General features: G+C 38.6%; 1 protein-coding gene across 1 annotated transcript; it reads right to left on the bottom strand.

The window, feature by feature from the left end:
• Positions 1 to 24,677: 24,677 nt before the first annotated feature.
• Positions 24,678 to 25,421, bottom strand: LOC104212924 (uncharacterized). Its single transcript, XM_009762301.2, has one exon. The coding sequence runs from the start codon at positions 25,419 to 25,421 to the stop codon at positions 24,678 to 24,680; it is 744 nt and encodes a 247-aa protein (XP_009760603.2).
• Positions 25,422 to 26,372: the final 951 nt, after the last annotated feature.

Below are 26,372 nucleotides of genomic sequence, written 5' to 3'. Positions count from 1 at the left end.
GAGAACCAAGTGGCGGACCACTTGTCCCGCTTGGAGGAGGAGGGGAGGCCTCGTGATGGCCTAGATATCAATGATTCATTTCCTGATGAACAACTCCTTTCGGTGTCGATGAATGATATGCCATGGTTTGACGATGTTGCTAATTTCCTTATGACCGGTATAATCCCGTATTAGCTCTCTTCTAACCAAAGGAAGAAGCTCAAGCGGGATAGTTTGGACTTCTATTGGGATGAGCCGTACCTATTCAAGATTTGCACGGATGTTGTGATCCGAAGGTGTGTCCCCGCGGATGAGCAATTGAGTATCTTGGAGGCTTGTCATTCCTCTCCCTATAGTGTCCATCATGGCGGGGCGAGGACAACTTCTAAATTTCTTAGTTGTGGGTTTTATTGGCCAACTTTGTTCAAAGATGCGGGTGATTTGGTGAAGAGATGCGACGAATGCCAAAGAGTAGGTGGAATTTCGAAGAAAGATGAGATGCCTCTCAATACCATCCTTGAGGTTGATATTTTTGATGTATGAGGCATTAATTTCATAGGCCCATTTGTTAGCTCTTGTGGGAACACTTACATTCTTGTGGCGGTTGAGTATGTTTCAAAGTGGGTTGAAGCCGTAGCTTTGCCCAACAATGAGGCCCGAAGTGTTGTTGCATTTCTGAAGAAGAGCATTTTTATAAGGTTTGGTACACCTCGGGCAATCATAAGTGATGGGAGATCTCACTTTTGCAATAGAGCTTTTGACACTCTACTTTCAAAGTATGGTGTCAATCAAAAAGTTTCTACTCCCTATCATCCTCAAGCAAGTGGTCAAGTTGAAGTATCCAACAGGGAAATCAAAAGTATATTGTCAAAGACGGTCAATGCAAATAGGACCGATTGGTCAAAGAAGTTGGATGACGCTCTATGGGCTTATAAGACTGCTTACAAGACTCCGATTGGTATGTCTCCGTATTGGTTGGTGTTTGGGAAAGCTTGCCATCTACCGATTGAGTTAGAGCACAAGGCCATGTGGGTTTTGAGGAAGCTAAATCTTGAGTGGGATGTTGCAGCCAATCTTCGTGTGGATCAGCTCAATGAACTTGATGAATTCAAATTCCATGCCTACTCCAGTTCGTCCTTGTATAAGGACAAGATGAAATACCTTCATGATAAATATGCTCGTGGAAATGAGTTCAAAGTAGGTAATTTGGTTCTCTTGTTCAATTCCCGGTTACGTCTGTTTCTGGGAAAGCTCAAGTCAAAATGGAGTGAACCTTTTGAAGTGGTGTGTGTGACCCCGTTTGATGATCTTGATTTAAAGAACAAAAATGGTGAAGTTTTCAGAGTTAATGGGCATCGGATCAAGCATTATCTTGGAAAAATTGATGACAGCCACGTGGTAGCACTTCTTTATTTCAAATGATGTGATGGTAACCTGCGTCGTGCCGTAACGTTAAATCAAGCGCTTCTTGCGAGGCAACCCATGTGTTTTTCTTCTTGTTTTTATTTGATTTTCATTGTAGAGTAGGATTGATTTTTGGGCTAACTGGTTGTGAGATACTATAGGGTTGTGTTGATGTAGTGTAGGACATAGTAGAAAAAAGTGCCAGGTCTCTGAAATTGTATGCGACTGGACTACATTTAGTGCGGACCGCACTGGTGAGGGTGAAATGTAGACCTCTCTCAGGTTTGCCACTGCGGCCGCACTACACTTTGTGTGGTCCACGGTGGACCACTGTGGCCGCAGTCCATTTTGTGCGGACCATAGATTGTTGCCTCCTCAAGCTTGAATCAGGCTGTGTTGTGCGACCGCAGTCTATTTTGTGCGGTCCGCACTGGTTGGTGAGATTGGGCCCCAGGTCCTTTTCTATAAATAGGGCCTGAGGCCCTCCTTTTAGCCTTTTCGAACTATTGACTCTCAGAACCTTAAAAACACTGTTCATCATCTCGTTTATTTACAATTAACTGCTTGGGCTAATTCATTTCCATTGCTTCTCACATTTGGTAACCCCCAGCTTCTTTATACTGTTTTAAATTTTGTTGTTCTTCTTTTACTTTTTGTTTTTCTTGCTTATATTCATGTTCTCCCCGTATTTATTGAGTTTTTTTAGGTCAGGGTAGTTAATTTCTTAATTAAAGTAGGCTTCGGTAGTTACAATCAATGGGCAATCACTTAGGGACTTACTTAGATGCAAAAATTGGACTAAAAATCAAAATCTCATAAACCTTAATTTAGTGCCATAGCTGGGCACTCAGTGCGGACCACAATCATTTTTATGCGGTCCGCGGTGCTTCTGTGCAGTCCGTAGTACCATTTTGTGCAGACCGCACTACTTATTGTTTTGAAAGCTAAACCTCAGGAAATGCGGTCGCACTACATTTTGTGCGGACCGCATTGCCCCTTGTGTGGCCACACTCCATTTTGTACGGTCCACACTGCCTGGATATAGAGAGGGGGTAGTCTGAACCCCACCTCTGTGCGGACCGCATGACTATTTTGTGTGGTCTGCAGTGGCCCCTGTGTGGCCGCACACCATTTTGTGCAGTCCGTATTGGGTAACTTCTGCAACATGTCTGCAATTTTTTCCTCCTATTCTGCAACTCTTTCTGCAACACTGCTTTTCACTGTCTACTGATTCTAACAAGTTTACTTGATTGTGGTTGTAGACAATGGTGAAACAACGGGGTAAAGGATATAAACAACCTGACAGAGGTGGATCCTTCCGGGGAGGGAAGCATAAAATGATTAGACTCACTCCCCAAGCTAGGCAAAACATTAAAAAAATGAGGAAGATGATAAAAGCTGCTGACAGAGCCATTGATATGTCGGGGAGTGAGCACGATCCCTCCCGGGAGATCTCTTCGGACTCTGTGCCAAAATACATCCCTGACTGGCTGGAGAGGAATAGGTTGAGAGACACACCTTCGGGCTGCACAAGCTTCCGTAAACATTTCTTCTAGGTCATCTGAGGGCTCAGGTGAAGGTAGTGGGGAATACTCCACCTCTCCCACAACTTCATTATCTATAGAGAGTGCAGTAGGTGATGAGAAGGAAATAAGAGGAGAAGAAGAAGTAGGAGAAAGAGATGAATCTCAGGTGGGAGGTATTGCTAGGACTAGGAACCCGGAGGTTTGGCAAGACCGATCGTTAGTGAAGTAGCATACCATAAATTTTGGGAATGGTGGCCGGTGAGGAAGTTAATCCCGGAGCGGAGTTTTATTGATAGAGACTTGCTACCTCACAACCCTAACGTGAGGAGGCAGTTTAGGACAAGAGTGGGCTGGGAACATTTTCTAGATGAGTGTGTGGATGCCATCGAACACTTGGTCAAGGAATTTTACAGCAATGTAGCCCACATCAAAAAGGGCTCCAAAGTGACCAAGGTTCGAAATCTGAAGGTGTTGTTCGATGGGAAGACAATCAATGACTATCTTGGGTTTAATGAGGAAGATGAGACCCTGTACATGGCAAAGATGGAAATGGGTGAGGAGGTCCGCCCATGGTTGGCATAGTACCTGGCAATCCCAGGTACCACCCCTGACTAGTTGACTGCGAGCTTCAAGATTCTGAGACGTAGTCTAAATTTCGAGGCACGGGGGTAGAAGTCATTTGTATGTAGCAGGTTGGACCCCACGACACATGACAACTCCCTACCTCTCCACCGAACAGTTTTGGCACCGTCTATCAAGAATTATTACAATTGTGGGTGCTGATCATGACAGAAACTACCCGTTCCCCAGTTTTCTCACTATGTACTTCCGGGATCTAAAAGTGGAAAAAGAGGCCATTCGACATCAAAGTCAAAGCGAAGGTCCCTTTTTCCTGGTACAACATGCAGGGTACAGTTACTGCTCCAACTGGCTAGTCTGAAGAGCTAGTTGTGGTAGTGACTCCTGTTGAGCCTGCCTCTACTTCCACTGCTATCCCTCCTGGTCCATCCACTTCAGTGGACCCGGAGATTCCATCCTCCCGTGCACATCCTATTACTGCCCACCGACTGAGCCAAGCACTTCTTAGTATCAACAACTGGATGCAGAGTGCGTCCTCCCAGTTGTCTACACTCACTACCACGGTAGAGGCTCAATCGGTACCTCCACCCGCACAGGTTCCCCAATCGATAGAGGATGCTCTCAAAGAGATTTTAGACAACCAAAAGAAAATTCTCGACACTCAGAATGTATTGACTGAGGCAGTTGATTCACATAGAAAGGCTCTCAAGGAGCTTGCTCGGGAGCACAAGAAGCTGAGGAAGACACGGGTATCCAAGGAGTCCGTGAAGCAGTTGAGAGCTGATGCCGACAGACTGAAAGTAGATCAACTGCCTTTAGACTTACTGTTGCGGGACCTAGTACCCGCAACTCATTCCCAGCCAGAGCAGTCACAGAGGCCTCCCAAGAGGAAGAGGATGATTCCTACAGCGGATGATGCAGTAATCTAGTAGGCCGACCCACCGGAGGCTTCCTCTAGTCAGCCACAGGATACACTTCAGGAGCTTTTCCAGGTCCAGGTCCCAACAGCACAACAACAAGCCACCGGGAACCAGTCTGAGGTTCCCAAGCATAGTGAGGACCCTGGGACCACTCAGGAGCCTATGTAGACAGACAGGCCATAAGGAGTCCCTATATCCTTTTTCCTTTCTCTTTTGATGCTTTACTTGGTTTAGTTGGCATTGGGGATAATGCCAGCTTTCATTTGAGGGAGTAGGCCCTACATTCGGATGATTGTATATATTTGACATTTTTTATGCTTTCTTGATTTTTCATATTTGGGTTGTATATAATTTTAATATTTCGTTACATTTATCGCACTTTTATTTTACTTTGGGTCTGCATATAAATTTATATTACATTGTACATATTCATCCCATATAATGTATATTCAAATCCCCTCTTGTATATATTCATTCTACTTTCCACAAATTTTTTGTTCTTAGCTTCTTATTTGTTATTCGTAGCTTCTTGTTTTTAAAGTTTGAAATAAGCCTTTGGTTTTCTTAATGTCACAGTTCTTTCCAAAGGTAGATTTTGTCTGAACCGGGTGGCTCTTCCCAATAATGGATGGCGTGACAACCTTCTTAAGGGTTTGAGTCCGTTTTTCTTTTTGTTTTTAGTAGTTAGTAGTTAAGGGTGCCTCAAGCAAAGCTTCACTTGGGCCTAGCACATTTGTCTTTGATCTTATGGTCAAAAATAAATTGTTGTGTTTAGGATGGTGAAAGTAGTGATCTTGAGACTCTTGTGTTGACCGATAATCATCAAGTGATTTTTTTGGAACCATGGTGTGCTCAAATCTTATCTAAGGTCATTGTGGGCCCCTGACTCTGCATCTTTAGCAATCCCATAGCTTATGTGGTGAGTAATTGCATTGCAAGTCCAAGTCCCGAGCCATTGGTTTAGAACTTGCCTTGAATGTTTGTTGAGGCGAAATCCTAAGTGAATTTTGACTTGAGACATGATTATAGGCTCTCCTTGGTGCAAATGATAGCTTGAGCACTTCCATAACCTACCAATGATAAGATCCCTAGTCAACCCTTTTGAGCCTTAGATCTTTTTCCTTCAAAACCCATAATACAAGCCTATACCCATTTTGAAAGATACTCTCTCTTGGCACCCGATCTTTCCTTAGCACATGGAAAAAGTATAAGTTTGGGGGGAGAGATGAGAATTGTAGAAAAGACGTAAAAAGGCACAAAAAATGAAGAAAATGAAAGGCAATGAAAAAGAGTAAAATAAAAGCAAAAAGACAAAAAGAATATTCAATGTGAAAAAGAATAAGAAGGGATTCAAGAAAAGCAATGAATGAAAGGTGTGGAAAGTTAAAAAAGGAGAAAAGGTTTGAAATGCATAAGAAAGAGTGACAGTGTGTCTCTCTAACCCCTTAGAAAGAAGTGAAATGACTCAAAGAGTCAAGTGAATGTGCGCCAAATGAAACAAAAGAAGTGCTTAAGGGAAGATGAAACCTACTTAGACCAAAACATTTCCTACCCTGAACCAAAAACCTTCACAATGTCTCGACAAAAGCCCTATATGATCTTGAGTTGAATGAAGCTTACATTAGTGGATACTCACATAAGGGGCAATCATATGGTACCTAGACTGGACTTGTGGCCTTTTCTTGAGAGATATGAGTGAATTTTCATTATCCTCGTTTTAAGTGACATTATCTTAAAGGTGAGGATTACTTAGGGAGAGTTGAGGATGTGTGAGTTTGGGTTCCACAATGACCGAAGTAATAGAAAAGAGTTCTTTGATGTGTTGAGTCAATTCTTGATGCTCTTATATCGCACTTAATCCATGGTGTTTAAAGGAGTAAAAGTTGTTAATGATTCATTTGTATTGAGGGCAATTGTTAGTCCCAATTGATGCTAGATGAGGTTACTTTAGGACAACTGAAAATTTCTTGGATGTTCTCTTAAGGGATGAGTTTTATTTTGTTTGCTTGAAGACAAGCAAAAGCTTAAATTTGGGGGAGTTGATAACTAGGGATTTTAATACGTTTTATACTCCTTCTTTCTTATGTTTTTATTAGAAATTTGTACAAAATAGTCCCAAAAGGCTCACAAGTTGTGCTTGATTGTAGATTTGATCAACAAAGTGACAAGATGTCAAAGATCGGCTCAAAAGAAGTGAAACTTGCACAAGTGCCAAAGACAAGACAAGCTCAGACAAAGCAGGTTCAGTGCGGCCACACACCATTCTGTGCGGTCCACACTAGGAGATTCAGAGAGGTCGATTTCCAGGAAAAGATGCAATGCAGACGCACTAGGTTTTGTGCGGTCCGCACTGAAGGCAATGCGGTCGCACTCGATTTAGTGCGGTCCGCAGAACCTAAGATCAGAGAGGTGCCAGATTTGAGGATTGAAGCCTATGCGATCCGCGGTCCATTTTATGCGGACCGCACTAGAAGCCTATGCGGCCGCAGTCCATTATGTGCGGTCCGCATTGCCCAAGTTCAGAGAGTTGTATTTTCAAGTTTAGAGCCCTAGTGCAGCCGCACACCATTTTGTGCGGTCCGCCCTAGCCCCCTAGAGGCATTTTTGTCCAGAATTTTCAGCTTAGTATAAGTAGTTTCTTTTCCCATTTTTAGGGTATCAGATAGTTTTGTAACGTAGCTGCACTCGTGGGTTTGACTTTCTTAGCCATTTTGGGCAATTTGATCTACTTTTCCTCATTGAATCTTGTTATTTACCTTAGTGATTAATTCATATGAGTTGTTCTTCATCTATTTCTTGCTTTTCTTCTTTAAGTATGAGTAGCTAGACCTATACACTAAGGTTGTGGCTCAACCCTAGTGTGAGTAATTGATGAGTCTTATATTTTAGGGCTAGATTGACTATGTGTGTTTGATATTTGGGTCAATTTCATGGTTAATTGCTGAATTAGTGATTGCAAACACTAGTTTGTGTTTAGTTGACTAGGGCTCTTCTTGAGAAAGAGAGCCTAAGTCTCCAAAATTGGTCTAATAAGGAATTGGGGCGTACTCAAGAGATTGATAGCCCTAATTAAAGGGTTAAACCTCGAGAGAGTAATACCCGACTTGAACCCTAGTTGCTTGTGCAAATTTGCATAGCCAATTGGTCTTGAGAAAGTCAATTTGGGCAAAATTACTTGAGCCACCGGGAGGTGTAGATTGGGTAATATCGTGCAACAATTATATCATAATCTCCAATTATGTCAATCATGTTTTAGATTCAATTACCCGTCAATTAACCAAGTCATTACCCTAGTGCCTTTTAAACTATTTGAACAACCCTTTTTAGTTAACTCTTAGCTTAATCTAGTTGCATTTACCATTTATATTTTGATACTAGTAGAAGTAAAAAAGAAAACCCCAAAAATGAGTCGAAGTGTAATTTGGAACACATACGCAATCCTAAACTAGATAGATACTCGATTCCAAATTCTAGCTCTCTGTGGAAATCAATCCCGACCCTAAATCGAGTAAAAGCTACTCCTACCCTCTCTTGCTACTCATTAGTAGTGTGGAGTAGTCCGCGATCATCTGGCAGCCAAAAATCACCTTATTGGTCCCAAATAACACCCCTACTTAAGGTGCACCCACCCCATTAAGAATCATCCAAAAACTCTTTCCCAATCGCTACTGATCTGCAAAACATAATTGGTATCAATGTAGCAGTGAACGACCTGGGAGCCTTAGAAATCTCCTAAGTCAATTCTGGGTCCAAAAATGATACTTCACACCATAGAGATCTTTCCCCACCTCAAGACCCTCCAATCCACCAAACTTCAGCCAAGTCCACCACCTAAATCATCACCTCTGACCTTTTGCAAATCAACGGCAACACTAAAGTCGCTAGAGACGGAGTTCTAGCTATCCAAAATGGAAATTTGTACCATCTTGCTAGTATTGATGAGGAGAACACAGTGGAAGCTCCAATTGCACAGGGACAACAACTAATTGCTTCAATTTTGCAATCGAAATACACAAATACTTTGAACTCTCTAGGTGTTCGACGAAATGAAGTTTCCACTTCTGGGCTAACTTGTCCTCCTCGCTGATTGAAAAACCTCATACGAAATCTAAAGAACAGGCATGCCAAGTTTCAAAAAAAATGTCTAACATGGCAATTGATCACCATAATCAATTGCACAACCCATCCCCCAATCAACTGGTCGGGCATGGTGTTCTGGTAAGTCAATTGTCCCAAAACCAATGTCAAACGACTCATAGCTCCCAGAAGATTGTTTTCCACCCATCAAACCAAATTTCCACCGATCCAACTTCCATAACATTGCAAAAAGGCACCTCACTACAGTCAAGCTTATCAATTGTTCCACAAAATGCGAAGGCCACTTCTGATACTCAACTAGGTGATCCAAGTAGTCCTCAAGTATCACGAGATACTCAAGAAAGTGATCGTCAAAAGAATTTGAAAGAACCAACCCCAAAAATTGATGATCAAACTATGGATCCCTCAACTGTGCAACAGAGAACTTCTGATGTTCAAACTTTCCCACAGCCCCAAAATCAATCCCAAGCAACTCGTTCAGTCCCCCTTCTTAAGGTTTCAACCAACTTTGATAAGCCAAACAACTCAAAAAGGAACCACAAACGTTCAACCAAAAATCTTGAGCAAGTAGTCCAACCAAACCAATGGAGTTCCATCATCACTAATGCCAATCCATAAATGGCCAAAGAAAAATCATCTACTAGCCAACCCCCACATCCACCTCCCACAATTACTCATTCCTATGCAACTAGACTGAGACCTAGGCAGGAAGCACAACTTGAACTAATTGAGTTTTTCCCTCCTAAAATAACCACCAAGCAAGGTCAACCTGCCGTGATTTTCAAGAGGGATGACTGCATGATCAAGTTTGCTGATAGGTGCAAATTTACTATGGTGGAAAGTTTCTGAATACTATGCCAAGAATGGAAGTAATAAGGAGAATCTTCATTTCCCAAACTGAACTCAAGGGAGAAGTCAAGATAGCACACTTCAATACTAGAACTGTGTATATTGACTTGGACAATGAATATGATCATGCAATTGTTTAAGGTAAATAATACATGTACATTCAAGGCCGAATGATGAAGCTGGAAGCTTGGACCCCTGCATTCAAGCCCAATGAGGATTCCCCCATTGTCCCTATGTGGGTAATCATTCCCGAACTACCCTGGCATCTATACTATATGGATATCTTAACACCCCTGCTATCTTCAATTGGAAAATCCCTATTATTGGACTTAGCCTCATTCCAAAAAATTAGAGGGAGTGTTGCTAAAGTGAAAATTCATATTGATCTCATAAAGGAAATACCTCACCATATCTGGCTTGGATATGATGACGAACAAAATGATAATGGTGATGGTGAATGGCTAGAAGTGCAATATGATAGCATACCTAAATACTGCAAATATTGCAGACACCAGGGCCACTATGTTCTCAAATGTGAAGCCAAGAAATAAGCAGACGAACTTCAAAAAAGAAAAAAGGAAGAAAATGCTGCAGATATTGCAAATATGACAACCAACAAGGGAAACACCAAAGAAGATGCAGGAACCACCAAATAGCAAAATAGGAGGACACAAGCTGACAACCAAAAGCCAGGCACTTTTGAGCCAAAGAAGAACCAACAAGAAAAGTAACACCAAAACTAGGATGATAATCAAAATGCTGATACTAAATCATCAAAGGAAAAATGGCAAACACAAAAGAAGAAAAACTTCAGAAACACTTCATAAAACAACAAAAAACAGAATCAGGCATACATACCAAAGCAAAGTATTGCCTAGCCAACACAGGAAGCAAACACACATCAAGCTACTGTGAATAATTCAAAGGCAGATATGCCTTCTACCTCTTAGGAAATAACTCCTGCTGTTTTACATGCCAATTCTGGCTTTCAGAATTCTATATCCCAACACCAATGCCCCCAATTAGATGTTGTGAATAATGTAGTCCTTGGAGGAAAGGTGAATGGTCTGGAGAAACCTTTAGAATTACAGGATGGGGATCCAAATATGGGGGAGGGGTCTCCTCATATTTTGCATGAGTGTGCTCCTACACAATTGGCTGACCCTAGGATGGACCTTTCAACCTCTGATACCACTACTTCTATTCCTGTAAATCAGAAGAATCAACACTCTATTCAGATTGAGGATCATGAGGAGACACTTGAGATTATCAGCTCTGAAGAGGATCATGCTGCCCCGATGAGATCATTGATCAAAGGAAAAAGCCATGTATCCTCAGACTTCCAAATTCAAACCCCAAAATCCAAAAATAAACCTAGCCAGAAAAATAGAAAAGCTATGAGGAAACAAAGTAAAGGTATTAGTATAAATGAACCATCAGATACAAATATGTGCTCTAACTCGGCCAATTTATTCCAAACCCCAACCGCCCAAACAAAATGGAGCTCTGTAATTGCCTTAGGTGGATCCATGAGTGCAAAAACATTTCTCCAACCCTTCTCTCTCTCAACCCCTTCTTTCCAACAAAGAAATTAACACTGCTATTGGAAGTGAGCCAGATATCCCACAACTTCCCCTAACATTTAGATTATCCAAATAGATCTTCCACAACATCAACACACACCTGCCCAGATCCAAATGCACTCCCTTGAACCTGTCCTTGAAGGATATCACCTCAACAAATATTCCCCATTGGAAGATGAATACAGGCCTATTCTCTTTGACGATGAGATGAGAGGTGAATTTGAAGATGAGGATGAAGAAGGTGAAGCATTAGAAGAGGAGCAACACTGTGACATCATAATTGCTGCAGTAAATGGAATACCAAGTCAGGAAGAAAACAAGACCTCCCAAAGATCCAAAATGAGATCTTCACCAAGGCTTACAAGGAGCAAAGCTGCCTCAAGCAACAGTGTACCACCAAACCACAAATTACCCTCCCTCTTTTAAATGATTAGTATACTCACTTGGAATGTCAGAGGCATCAGGACCTCTGGAGCCATTGAGAGGCTAAGAATACTCAAAAAAACTCCATAATATCTCCCCCATTGTTGTTCTGGAACCCCTCCTTTAAAGTCCAACTCTACTGGACGACACACACCTCAATCAATTCAAAATCCAACTCTCCATACATAATGCCATCTCAAACTGTAATAACAAAATCTGGATTTTTGGGGATCAAGAATTCACTAGAACTGTTCGTGAATCAGATGAACAATAGGTCACAATGAAATTAAAGTATGCAGAAGCAAGTGACAACTTTCACATATCTTTTATTTATTCCAAATGCAAACCACCCTTGAGAAGACCATTGTGGGATGGTTTAAGGATCAAATCTACTAATACAGATGTCCCTTGGTGTGCTATTGGTGATTTTAATGTTATAACATCCACTGAAGAAAATATTGGGGGAATTCCATACCAAATCTAAGAGTATTGAGTTCCTTAACATGATTGAAGATTGTGGCTTCACCGATCTTGGATTCTATAGTCCAAGGTACACCTGGTCTAATGGAAGGGGCCATTGTGCCATTGTATGGAAGAGACTGGACAGAGGTCTAGTGAATGACAACTGGCTAGCCTCTTTCCCTGGAACAACCATCACTCATCTTGCCTCTTCTAGATCTGACTACTCTCCTCTCCTCATGGACATGAATGTAAGACCAGGCAATCAAAAAAGATACTTCAAATTCCTAAACTGTTGGACTAACAATGAACACTTCATGCCTTTGGTTTAATCCATTTGGAACAAACCAGTGCAAGGAAATGCCATGTGGATATTCCACCAGAAGACTAAAGACCTAGCTCAACCTTGAGTAAATGGTCAAGACATGAATATGGTGATATTTACCAGAAGGTCAAAGAATTTGAGGACAAAGTAAGAATTATTGAAGAGCCTTGGGCATAGATCAACTTGTAATCTGACAGAATAAAACTTCAAGAACTCAATTTTCAGTACATTAGACACATAAAGATTGAGGAGTTAGTCCTGAAATAGAAAACACAACTTCAATGGTTCAAAGAAGGTGATGCAAACTCCAGCTACTTTCATAACTTAATCAGAGGTAGGAGAAGAAAGTTGTACATTTACAAAATCAAATCCGGTGAAGATAAATGGATACAAGGTGATGATGCCGTTGGAGAGGCTGCTTGTGAACACTTTTAGAACCTATTCACTGATCCCGGGGGTGTCATTAGGGAAGATTTTCTTTCCTGCATTCCTACTCTGATAACTCATGAAGTCAATGAGAGTCTCACCCAAGATCCAACTATCAGGAGATCAAAAATGTTATTTTCTCAATGGATCCAACAAGTGCAGCTGGTCCTGATGGACTCAATGGAAAATTCTTCCAACATTGTTGGGATATCATCAAAACTAACCTTCTTAATGTGGAAAATGCCTTCTTTTGTGGTGCCACTATGCCAAGACATATGACTTAAGCATGCATTGTACTCCTTCCCAAAGTTGAATTCTCTAATTCATTCTCAGAATTCAGGCCAATCAGTTTGAGCAACTTCATCAACAAAATTATCTCGAAGGTTATCACTTCAAGACTAGCAACAATATTGCCCAGAATCATCTCTCCAAATCAGACTAGGTTTGTTAAAGGAAGAAGCATCTCTGAAAATGTAATGCTTGCCCAAGAGATTGTTACGGAATCAAGAAACAAAACATTGGAGCCAATGTGGTGATCAAACTTGATATGGATAAAGCATATGATAGAGTATCCTAGTCATTTACCTGCATCATGATGATGAGATTGGGATTTGGTGAAATGATCATTGACATGGTGTGGAGAACCCTCTCAAACAATTGGTACTCAGTAGTTGTGAATGGCACTAGATGTGGCTTCTTCCATTCTAGGTCTCAAGCAAGGAGACCCCTTGGCACCTGCACTCTTCATTTTGGGTGCAAAACTTCTTTCTAGGATAGTGAACAACCTCACTCTTGATAAACTTTTCAATGGCTTTTACATGGAAAGGATAGGTCCTCAAATCACCCATTTGAGCTTTGTTGATGACATTATTATCTTCACCTCTGGCAGCAAAGTTTCTCTTCCAAAAACCATGGATATCCTTCAATCCTATGAAGAGACTTCTGGCCAGCTAATCAATAAAAACAAAAGTCACTTCATGATCTCACCCTGTGTCTTCCAACACACTAACAGGAGAATCCAACAAATCACTGGCTTTTCCAGAAAAGACTCCTAATTACCTACCTTGGTCACTCTACATTGGTAGGAAGAGAATTATACATTTCAATTCCCTCATATCCAAAGTAGTAAGCAGAATAAGAGGATGTCATAGTAGAATGTTGTCTTACAGTTGAAGAGCAACAATGATCAAACATTTTCTCCAATCTCTCCCCATCCATCTCCTCTCAGCAGTCTCTCCCCCTAAAACTGTGATCAAGCAAATTGAAAAGCTTGCTACAAACTTTTTCTAGGGTATGGATAATGATAGAAATAAGTACCACTGTGCATCCTGGCAAAAGCTTTTTAAACCCCAAAATAAAGGGGGGAATTAGGTTCAGAACAATTGAGGATGTTTGCAGATCCATGGAGTTCAAACAATGGTGGTTTTTTAGAACAAAGGACACTCTTTGGAGTAACTTTCTCACGGCCAAATATTGTCAGAGATCCCACCCCATCTCCAAAAAATGGCACTCAGGCCAATCTCAGACATGGAAAAGAATGATGACTAACAAGAAACAGGCAAAAATACAAATACAATGGAGACTTCACTCAGGAAGTTCAAGTTTTTGTGGGACAATTGGCTTGGCACGGGAAACTTAGCCAGCTGTAAACCACAAGGCCATAGACCTTGCAACATAAAGGTCTCCCACTTCTGGAGCACAGGAACTTGGGATCTCCAGAAATTGAATGCCACTGTCCCTGCTCAAATGATCCAATTCATTTCACAAGTTCTCATCCACTACAACCCTCTAATTCATGACAAACCAATCTGGAAAGCAACACCATCAAACAACTTTACTTGTGCTTCAGCATGGAATGTGGTAAGACAGAATAGACCTACCCTCTTTACCAATAAAATGACATGGCACAAATACATCCCCTTCAAATGGTCTTTTTGCCTTTGGAAAGCTCTAAGGAACAAGCTTCCCACTGATGATAGAGTTGCTAAGTTTCACATTTTAACTGCCAACAGATGATTCTGTTACATTATACCCCAAGCTGAATCTGTTAATCACATCTTCAGTAGGGGTCACTTTGCTAAGGCTATCTGAAAAATCATCTCAGGCCCCTTTGGATTTCCTTTCACTGTGATGCCTCTACAACCTTTGCTTGTTAAAGGGTGGGTTCAGAAGAACAAAAATGAAATCCACAAGCTACTAATAGACACCATCCCCATCATTGTTTGTTAGAATCTTTGTAAGAATATATGCAATGCTAAATATGGCTCCAAAAAATCATCAATGACAATGGTTCTTTTCTCCTTCACCTCAGACACCAACCAGCTCCTCAAAGCCTACTACCCTGATATTACATGGCCTTTTAGTTGGCCTAAACTCCTCCCCATGTTTGAAAACCTGCAATACCACACTATAGCATTACCTCAATGGTATAGTTGAAACCTAAAACTGATTTTGTTAAAGTTAACAGTGATGGTAGTGCCTTAAATAACCCTGACAAGATTGGTGTTGGTGTCATCATCAGAGATTCAGAAGGCCACTTCATACATGCTATAGCCAGTCCTCTTGGTGAAGGATCCAATAACCTTGTAGAAACTCAAGCAGCAGTCTTGGGCATGCAGTGGTGTCTGGCCAATGACATCACCAAAATCCACCTGGAAGCTGATTCTGCATTGCTTATTCATTGGCTTAATCACACCTCAGCTCCTCCTTGGAACCTAGACACTACACACCAGAAAACACACACAATCACAATCCTACAACACAGACCAAAATCACAACCATGCAATTTTCTACCTCATCCCCTTTCCACTATATACACAACAACTCCACCAAGAAACAAGATCATCACCAATCCTCCCATTCCAGCTAAACCAAAAACCAGAGCATTTTTCTCTCTAATAGTGTCTTTTTGTTTTGCAGGAAATATGATCATTCCATGGCTTAACTATTTGATGTATCCCCAGTGTGTGGTATTAGCAGCAATGCTCAATCTACTGAGGAGACACCAATGGAAAATAAGCCAACTAGAACACCTGAGAAGAGTTGGAATACAGTATTATCCACGAAGAAACATGGAATCCTGGTTTTTCAACTGTATCAATCCATACAATAATATGAAGGAATTCACCCAGCAACACCACAAGAAAAAGAAAACAATCAAAAAGATCAAAAAAAGTCCAATACATGGTACCAATAAACCTTGCATTACTGATCCTAGCTCCCACAAGAACCTGGAAGTAGAATGTGAGGTTCAGACACAAGAGCTCTAAAGCTCCAACTTGGCTAACATGTTTGTTCAGTTTTGCAGGTTCACTGAGGTGGCTTAGTCAATTGATACACTTCCAGTGTATAGTATTAGCATCTCTAATGCTCATTCCACTAGAAGGGCATCAATTTACTATAGCCCGTCAACAATTTACTACACACACAAGGAAGTTAATCTTTAACAAAGAGAAGCAAAACTCTATGGATAACATCTCCAGGCTACCTACAGGGTTACCTACAGATACACAACTCCAGCAATACCAAGAGGATTCAACTCAACTGTCATCACAACAACAGCTAATTCCCAATCTCCTAGCACTTTTGCAGCAGTTTATTATACAATCCATTGCCAGCAGTTCAAACTCTCATCATGATATATTTAGGGGCACAGACCTAACTCCTATGTCTGGTCTCTTCATCAGCTCCATGCAACAAAGAATAACTCAATTCTTTGGCCACAAACTGAGAACGCCAGAAGCAGGAAAATGTTCACCCTCTCTTGTCACACACACAAGACAACAACAACCTCAATGCCAAGATGCAAATGCTGCCTTTGATGTTTATCTTCAACTTAGCTTTCTTTGACCTCAATGTCAAAGCCAAATTGAAGATACACCCCTCTACATACAAATGGTTTCTGTCATACTTTCCAGCGAATTTCTACATGTATTGTAATTACTCTAGCAGTAGATATGCTTGTATATGGAGGGAAATCTTCCCAATCATCTACTTAGTAGAATTAGGATTAGTTATGCATGTTTGTATAGTTGACCTAGGCCTACTCTACTTTGGTTTCGTATACACAATTGGCTATCAATGTTGGATAGACAATTGGAGCATCATCTTAGGTTTTATTACACATAGTTTCCAGGAATTATCTAGTCGCCAGATGTTGACCAGATGTTCCATCATTTTATTTCTGGAGGTAAGGTTTCAACCCCCCTCCCCCTCCTTTGTTGTACTCTTTGTTTATATATATAAATCAGCCCTAGGCACAATGTCTAGTGGATTTAATTCAAAAAAAAAAAAAAAAACGGGGCCATGAGAGCATTGGCTGGATTCAACAATTGAATCCAAAAGGAAAAGGAAAAATCTGAATCATAAATCTACTTTCTGCCTCAAGCATGATCTGATATGCATCTAGGTCCATTACTGAACTACCGTACTAGATGTTGTTCATAACTTTTCTTACACATATCCACATCTGAAACAACCAAAACAAGGACGTATGAGTCTTTTGCTGAAACGGGCCCGAGCAGAATCTTGGTATAGAATTAATGGATTCACAATGAGTGTAATTTTATAATTATATGTATGCATTTCACTTTATATATATATATATATATATATATATATATTAGTCGAAATTAAAAACAGTGGCCATAAATCCGCATTTGAAAAGGGTAGGGGTAAGAGTCGCAAGACTGTTAAGTCATATAATTGGTCTTATCCATTTCATGCTCTAACCTATTAGCTTGCGCCTAATGGATGATAGCCAAAATATGTTTATATGATGCTCAACTTTTCACCAGCCTTTGTCGTTGATAAGCTTTTGTTGCTTTGTCATTGGTCTGATAAACGAAGTTTAAGAAAAATAATGATATAGTTTTATATTTAGAAATTATTTAACTTAAATCAATTATAGTTTTAATAAAGTAATTTATATTTACACAAACCAATGATTTATGTTAGATCACAAGTATCGAAAAAATAATTTTTTTAATAAACTCTATGTCCCATCAAATATAAAAAAAATATTTAATAACAAAGACAAAAGTTATTTGAATTTTTCTGGTACGTAAGCCATAATAACATTTAAATCCAGATGAAAATTGAGAAGAAACCCAAACATAGTAATATCAAATTAATGCTAAAATCCTATACTGCAGTTTAGAAAAGAAAAAAAAAACCTTACATGGAGGACATCCAATCAAGCCTAATGATCGTAAAGCCAGAAACGAAAGGGACTTCCAACACAGTTTAAGTATTCACTGTAACAATAAAGTTACATTTACTTTAATTGATCTAAAAAGTTATTTTATTGACTGTATTGTTATGGTGAATATAATTGAGTGGCCACATGTGAATTGTGATGGTAACAACAAAAAACCTCATAAAATGTTGGCCCATACTTAACCTGGGCCGATGCTTATCTGGTATTATAAAGGGAGAAATTAAAAAATAGTCAGATTTACAACTGATCGTTCAAAAATAGCTCAGTTTCAAAAGTAATCGAAATTTAGCCACTTTTTATGTAAAGAAAAAAATTTGAGCGAAAACACTGTTCAAACCCGGAAAATACGCAAGTATATTATGCTGGAGTTCCAGCATAAGTATACTTGAACTCCAGCATATTATACTGGAGTTCCAGGATAAGTATGCTGGAACTCCAGAATAATATGATGGAGTTCCAGCATAAGTACACTAGAACTCCAGCATAATATACTGGAGTTCCAGCAAGTATACCGGTCCAGCATAATATACTGGAGTTTGGAGCACCGGTGCTCCAGTCTCCAGTATATTATACTAGAGCCAGCAAAGTATATCAGTCCAGCATAATATGCTGGAGTTCATAAAAAGGTGCACCGAACTCCAGTATATTATGCTGGACCGGTCTCTGTTGCAGCAAAATAGTGGCTATTTTTCATTGACTTGATAAACGTTGGCTATTTTTCAATGATCAGTCCGAAAACTGGCTATACCGTACTATTTTCACTATTATAAAGGGAAAATTACCCAAACTGTCACTCTACAAACTTTCCTAACAAAAAATAGCCCAAAAACAAAATATCTACTAAAAAAGGCCCAAATGTCATTTTTGTCGCAAATAGTTTCAATTAATGTCAGTTTTTGTATCTGTTATTTTTCGTATGCAACAATGAGTTTCTCTCTCTTTCTCTCTCTCTCTCTCTCTCTCTCTCTATATATATATATATATATATATATATATATATATATCTTCCTGCAATTTTTTCCTAAATTCAACCAAAATTGCTGAAATTAACGACAAAACAAGATACATTTTTGGTTATTTTCGTCTAATTTTAGGTAATTTGGAGTAGAAAACCTCTTATTTTGTATATTTTTCTGATTGCATGTGTTTTTGTTGAATCGATGTTGCTTTTCTTTAGGCTTTTACGACTGATTTTGTAAGTTTTGGTCGAGTTTTTGTATTAATTTCTTCACAAATTTCTGTAACCTTTTGTTCGTATTTTTTTTTAAATTTTTTGTCATTGAACCTAGTTTCAATTGTGAAACAGAGCAATATGAGAAGACAAACTCGTTCGATGAGTTCATCACCATATTCAAAGTCGGTTTCAATTGAGAAATCGAGCAACATGAGAAGAGAAACTAGGTCGATGGGTTTATCTCCTCATTCAACCACGGTTTTAGTTGAGAAATCGATTGATGAACAAAATATGCAAAGACAAAATCGTTCCGACAGGGTTAAAGTGTTAGAATCTCAAAAGGATATTGTTGGACAATTTGACAAAAAGAAGAGCAAGAGGATTATAATGGATGTTGATCAAGGCAAGAGAAAATGTGTCGTGGAGGACGAAGTGAATTTGGGTGTCAAACCAAAAAAAAGTAAGGTTGAGAAGGCAGAAAAAGTTAAAATAACTGACAAAGTTTGTAAGGTATATACAATTTTAGTTAAAAAATTTTCTATTGTTGACTCTTCTTTTAAAATTTGGATTTAATTTGTATTTGTTTGTTTTTAATTCGTGTCATCTATTTGTAGACTTGGAAGCTCTATATTCCAGTTGGTGAGCCGTTTCCTGTTACTCATTGGTCATCATACACTAATGTGGATATTATATTGGTTTTACAGTCAAAGTTGACTGATGTCCATCTTCGGATGTTTAGGGAAAGTTGTTTTGGTTATTTCCTTGATTTACCTCGAGTTGCTATCCAGGCACAACTTATTCGCTCTTTAATAATTAGGGAGTTGGTTCAAGATAAGTGTGATTAATTTTATGTGAAATTGAATGACGAATGTGTTTTACGTTTTGGTCTTCGAGAATTTGGTATTGTAACTGGTTTAAAATGTTGTGGTAATGAACATGTTGAGGGTAAATTCAGTGGACCCAATAAGTTGGTGGATACTTATTTTTCTGGTTTTGAAGTGGTGTCAAATAAGTAACTAATTGATTATTTTGAGAAGAAGAAATGGCAGTCTGATGAAAACGCAGTTAAAATTACAATCATTTATTTCATAAATACATTTCTAATGTCCACTCAGGCTCAGAAGACATTTATAAGTAAACGTGACTTCTATCTTGTCGAGAGTGGTGAGTATGTGTCATTTTCATGGGGTAAGATTGCATTTCGAGCTTTAATAAAGTCGGTGAGGGAAAGGTTGAGGGGAAAGTCTGAGTTTTATAGGATTGGTGGATTTCCTCTTGCACTACAAGTGTGGTTCTATGAATATTGCACCGTAGTTGATCAAAAGTTTGTTGTTCGCGTTGGATATTATACACCACACATATTGAATTGGGAAATGACAGATAGGCCAATGCATGAGGACTTCTCTATTGGTTTCTTCAACAGCACAGGGAATAAGGTACCATCTTTTATGTCTTGATGGGATATACATTTATAATACACTGTAATTCATTGTGATACATCAAACATACAGTTTTTATACATCTTTGATACATCTAGGACTGAAGCACTTTTGGTTACCTTTGTAGTTTAAAAATATTTCTCCGACAATTGAAGAGCTAAGAAGATTTACTTTGCCTGTTAAAGTTACCGATGAGTATCAAAAATATTTTACATCACATAACATGGGAAAACTTCCTATTGATGGTAGCGATGATTTTGTCATGCCACCCCCCAAACAGATTAAGGAGCCTGTCCCACCAAAAAAGGCGCCAGATGTGCAACCTGTTGATTATGACCGTGAGTTGCAGAAGTTGAAAACTGATGTGAAGCAGGTTTGTATTGGTCTTTTTTATATATTTTTTTGAAAGTATTTTCAAATTGTATATTCAAAGTCTATTGTCTTTCTTATTTGTTTCATCTTGTAGCTCTATAAGCAGTTAAATTCCTTCATAGAATATGTTTCTGATAAATTCAAGGAAGTCTTTGTATTGAAAAATTTCAAGGTATTTGTCTGTTTTCCATTGTGCATTTCTTTTTATTTTTTAGTTAACTTAATGTATCCTTTTTTTAAATATGGTGCACATCCGGAGGAAGACATTAGTGGTCGTCAAGACAATAATGATTTTGTGAGCAATATAGAGTTTGGTGGCAATGAAGATATTGAAATGGATGGTTGTAAGGTGTGTTTAGTTGTGCATTCTGCACTTTTCCCTTTTCTTTTCTTTGTTGTTTTTGATAATTTGATTCTTTTTTAAAAAAATAGGTCGGTGAAAGTGAAGGTAAAGATGTTCCACATTCTCAAAGAGATACTAGTGAGTATCATCGTAACAACATTATGCTCGGTGCAACAGATCAGTTAGGTGTCAATACTATAGAAGGACCTTCAGGTGTGAAAGTTGACATGTTTGTTGCTAAAGTAACTTTCACACCAGATGTATCACATGCTAGCGGTATTGGTGAGATTGCAGATGCAGCGACATGGGAGAAGAAGGAAGAATTTGAGAAACAAAAAGTTCCGGAATCTCAAACTGGTGTTGTTTGTGCGACTGCAAGTGTTGATGCGGCGACAGGGGAGACAGAGGAAGAATCTGAGAAACAAAAGGTTCATGAATCTCGGACTGGTGTTGTTTGTGCGACTGCAAGTGTCGATGAGGTGGCAGGCGAGATGATTCTATACAATCCTGAATTACTTCCTGAAGTATCGCCGTAAATGGAAAAAAGAAAGAGATGTCCTGCAAAGGCCGTGCAGTCTCCGTTCATTACTATATTTGATTCAGGTTCCAGTACTGGTGTTGTTGCAGCGAAAGGAAAAAAGCAAATTTATGCTATTAAGCGTCCTTTTCAAAGCAAAATCGGAACTGGTGTTAACAACTTTTATTGAATGTATTTGCTGCGTGGGTCAAAGAAGGGAAGTCCAGAAAGAAGTATGTTTCCAACTTCTAAGTTTTTTTCAGTTTTATATTTTAATATATTGTCACTTAAAGCATTATTTTATATCAAATCACTGTACTCTTTTGTGTATTTATGTTACCAGGAATGAAATTTACCCAAAGCATGTTAGTGAACTCAATCCTGCTTATGATCTTGGTGTATTTCATGTTGAAGACAAAAAATGATTTTACACTTTGGCATATAATGGTCAGCCTTTGGATGACTCGGTATATAAGAATTTAGTTTTGCAGTATTTTTTTTAAAATTTTTAGCCAGTGTACACATGAACACTCAGTCCTCTTAAGTTATAACAAATTATTAATTGCTATTGCCTGGAACAAGAGATAGCAGTGAGCATTCATTTTCCTTTGTTTTCTGTGATTTTGGTTTGAAAAATCATAGCTGCTTAAAGCTTACGAGCCTTTAGTGGTTAGTTATTTGTTATGTTTTATTTTAGCATATTGATGTTTTGTTATTATCTGTGGAAGAAGAGGAAATATGACAAACACCTACCTGTAACATTCACCACCACAGATTGGTAATTTGACCAGAAACTTAATGAGTTGTGGCAGGCGTTTATTGATACAGATGGAGACAATGATGTGTGCAATCCGAAATATGTCATTGCAGAGTATATTCAGGGGTTTGTCTTGGATGCCAATTTTTCATTGCACCCTGTCGAGCATGTCTTAATGCCAATAAATGTTTCAGAATAATGGCATTGGATAATGGCTATGATGTCCTTCAAGGATAGGTGCATTTATGTGTATGACTCTATGCATGGTGGAGCTGCTCATCAAGCCAAAGTACATAAGACCATGGCCAAGTATTCTGTGTTGCTGCCTCATTTTTTTCGTGCACACGCATTTCTATTTAAACAAAAAAGATATCAATTGGCGCACTGGTGTCTACAAAACAAAAGACTTGATTATCCCCTTTGATGTAAAATTGGTTGAAGGATTGCCTCAACAAGTCGAAGCGTATGAATTTCTTTCAAAATAATTTGTCTTTTTTTTAGATTCAGCATTTTGATAGTTGTTGTTCTTTTTATTTTTGCAGTGATTGCGGTGTATTTGCAACATCATTTGCCGAGTATTTCATTGAGGGCAAGACGCCTCCTAAAAAATTCAATGCCTATGCACACCGACGTAGATTTGGTGCTCTCTTGTGGGATTATGCTAGAAAGAAGATGGAACTGAACGTGCAAAATGATGATGTGATTATTGGTCGACAGAAGAAGTCAAAAAAGCAGAAGAAGTAGTTACTTCTATCATTGTTGTAGGATGAACTCTATAATTTCGTTTTGTATTGTGTTCTATTATGTTGTCATTGTTGTAAGATGGATAAGATTTGTTTGTGTTTGAATTTTATGAATACTTTTAAGAATTGTATGTAAAATGATATGTTTGCTCTGTTATAAAGGTTTAATAAGTTTCAGTACGATATTGGAGTGTTGCAGTTTAGTTTATTTTGGTGTTTTCACCCTTGATTTTGTGTTGTGAATTAAAGATATGAAAAATATACCCTAGTTTTGATACATTGTCTCTTGCAGATACACGAATGATACACATATGATATAGATATGATACAAATATGATACACATATGATACACAGATTTCAAATATGTATTGATGAAGCCACTCTTATTTGCAAATTTCTAAAACTATTTGCATAGTTTTCTAGCTGCTACGACTTTTTTCCATTAGTTAGCTTTGTTACTACAAAATACAGACATGAGTAAGAGCCTATACACAGAGATACATAGGTGATACACAAGCGATACATAGATGATACAAATGTGATACACAAGAGATACATATATGATACAAATATGATTTATAGCTGATACAATTTCTTTTTAATCAAACAGATGTATAATATACACTTTCAACACGATTTTAAATGATAGGTCAAATATTTATTTATATCTAAAATTCAAATGACATTCTACAATGATATATTTCTTGATATATTGCATTCTTCTAAATCTCTATGATATTCAGTAAAGTAAAATAACAAGTAATTCTAAATTTGATATTTCATCCTCTCTTTGGATTATTTCTACAAGTTTTCCTGTTGTGACCTTCTTCTCCACATTGTCCACATAAAATCGACCTTTTTTGTTCCCTTTCAGATATTGGCTTGCACCTCCCCTTCCTTGGCCTTCCTATTGTTTTAGTCACATCTGGTGTTAAGACTTTTTCATTTAGAACTTCTGTAGGAATTTTCCATGTGCTTTTATCAGGAATCGGATAAATTGGAATTTCATAGGTGTTCAGTAGGTACTTCCTGGTGTAGTACACCAAGAAATACTCAATGTGATCAATGTATTTGTATTTTAATACTGTCCAAGCATGCGCACATAGCAGCTCATCCAACTAAAACCTTCTACAGCTGCAAGTTCAATCTTTTAGGATTACCATTCTCTGCTTAACTTTGTCAAGTACTGAATATAAGTAACTCGTCGAAGGGGTCACCTACAAAATTTATCAACTATCATTAGTGGTGACAAAGTACATGCCCTCAAAATACATATACTAGAAAGCCTACAAGATTCAAAATAGCTTAATATCATCTCAAACCAACCAATATTTCAGTAGTGGGGTAGGCATAAATGCTACATTAAATTGAAAACCTTTGCTTTTGTGCAGGTGGACACTAGTTTAACAGAATCACACAAAGGTTCAATATATAACAGATCCGTAAATTCGGCATGATTACATATTCTATGCACAAGTATCTATAGATTCCAATCATACCTTCATCTGATGTGACAATTCAAGATTGTCCATCAGCATTGTATCATATTTTTTTTCCAAGATAAGTGAATGACTCTACTATATTCTTTAGGTTTGTAACATTCCATCGTCCGATCAATTGCCTTATGTAGTCTAGCAAAGGTAGTACTGGGAGTGCCCTAGCAGCCTTGTGCACTGCATTGATTGACCCCGCAATGTTTGAAGTCATCGTCAATGTTCTATTGACAGTGGAATGTGCTCTGGACCATCTTTCATACCCAACATTCATTAAGTAATCATTGACCCTCTTATCAATTTTCTCTACCTCTGTCGTGTGGTAATCAAACTTCTCAACTGTGTATGCTTTGGCCATAGCAAAGAATATGTCTTTGAGCAGCAAATATTTCTTTTGTAATTTTTTTACATTATTCCATAGATGCCATATGCAGACACAATGAGGTACTTGTGGATACAATGTTGCCACTGCATTTTCAATGCCTTCATGCCTATCCGAGACTATGCACATTCCCTCCCTTTCCCCAAAGACATCCTTGAATCTCGCAAAAATCCACTCCCAGGAAGCATTATTCCCTGAATCTACTATGGCATATGCGAGTGGTATGATATTACCTGCTGGATCTTGTGTTGATGCTATCAATAATGTTCCTGTATATGCCGATTTAAGAAAGGTTCCATCTACAACAACAACCGTTTTGCAATACTTCCATCTTTTTATAGACGGATATAGTGCAACGAAAGCATACATGAACAAATCTTCCTCTGTTTTTTTCAAACTTACCACCGTCATAGGATTTGTAAGAACCAACATATAAAAGTAGCTTGGCAGCTTTTCATATGATTCGCTCGGGTTTCTTCTCAGTACTTGAACTGCATATTCTTTCGACTCCATGCTTGCATATATGTCATTTGAAGACCATACTGCTTGTTCATGTCTCCAATTATGTCATTAGGAGTGTATATTGTTTTTAGGTCTTTATACTTGTCTATCAGAAGACTGTCGATGAGTTTTGCAGTAGCTTGATGTTGTGCATAAGATCTGTCTTTCAGGGGGCATGAGTGCACTTTGCTGAAATTTCTAACCTTGAAAACGTTTGCTTTTTTCAAGCTCGAAGACTTAAAATACCAATCACAGTTATTGTTGATGCATACTAGGTAGTACCTACGACAAGGATATAAACTTTTCCATCAATAAATAGAGCGACATGAAATATAATGATATATAGTGATACACACTGCCATCAACAATACTAGATGAAAAATACAATGACTATACAATGTTAGACGGTGACAATCACAACTTAAAAGTGTACAGCCACATACTTACAAGAAACAACTTATTTTCTGCACAATTATACTTCTAACATCAACTACGATATACATTGAGATACATAATTATATAATAAATATTTTGATACCTGCTTTCACTTGATCTATGCACCTTAAACTGAAAATTTTCCTTTACTGCCAAGTGCTTTATGACTTTGACTATCGTTGCCTTGTCTTTATAAATATGACCTTCTTCTACATCTATGTATTGAGGGTCAGTAATTATTGTATTTTTATCAGATTCTGTATCATTCCAGTCTTCTCCATCCCCAAACTCGATCATCTTAATTGTATCACCGTTGTATCTTTCCTCTACAAATGAGCTTTGTGCACATTCTGAGGAAATCACAGCAGAATTAGAATTGTAGCAGATCATGTCCATATCCTTTTCACTCGATGTTATACAAAAGGG

Source organism: Nicotiana sylvestris, chromosome 2 (genome assembly GCF_000393655.2).
Source record: "Nicotiana sylvestris chromosome 2, ASM39365v2, whole genome shotgun sequence".
Taxonomy (NCBI): Eukaryota; Viridiplantae; Streptophyta; class Magnoliopsida; order Solanales; family Solanaceae; genus Nicotiana; species Nicotiana sylvestris.
This window is presented reverse-complemented; position numbering and strand designations above follow the sequence as displayed.

Bases quoted from the DNA above. Each gene is read 5' to 3' on its own strand.
- LOC104212924 (XM_009762301.2), bottom strand. From the start codon at position 25,421: ATGACGGTGGTAAGTTTGAAAAAAACAGAGGAAGATTTGTTCATGTAT.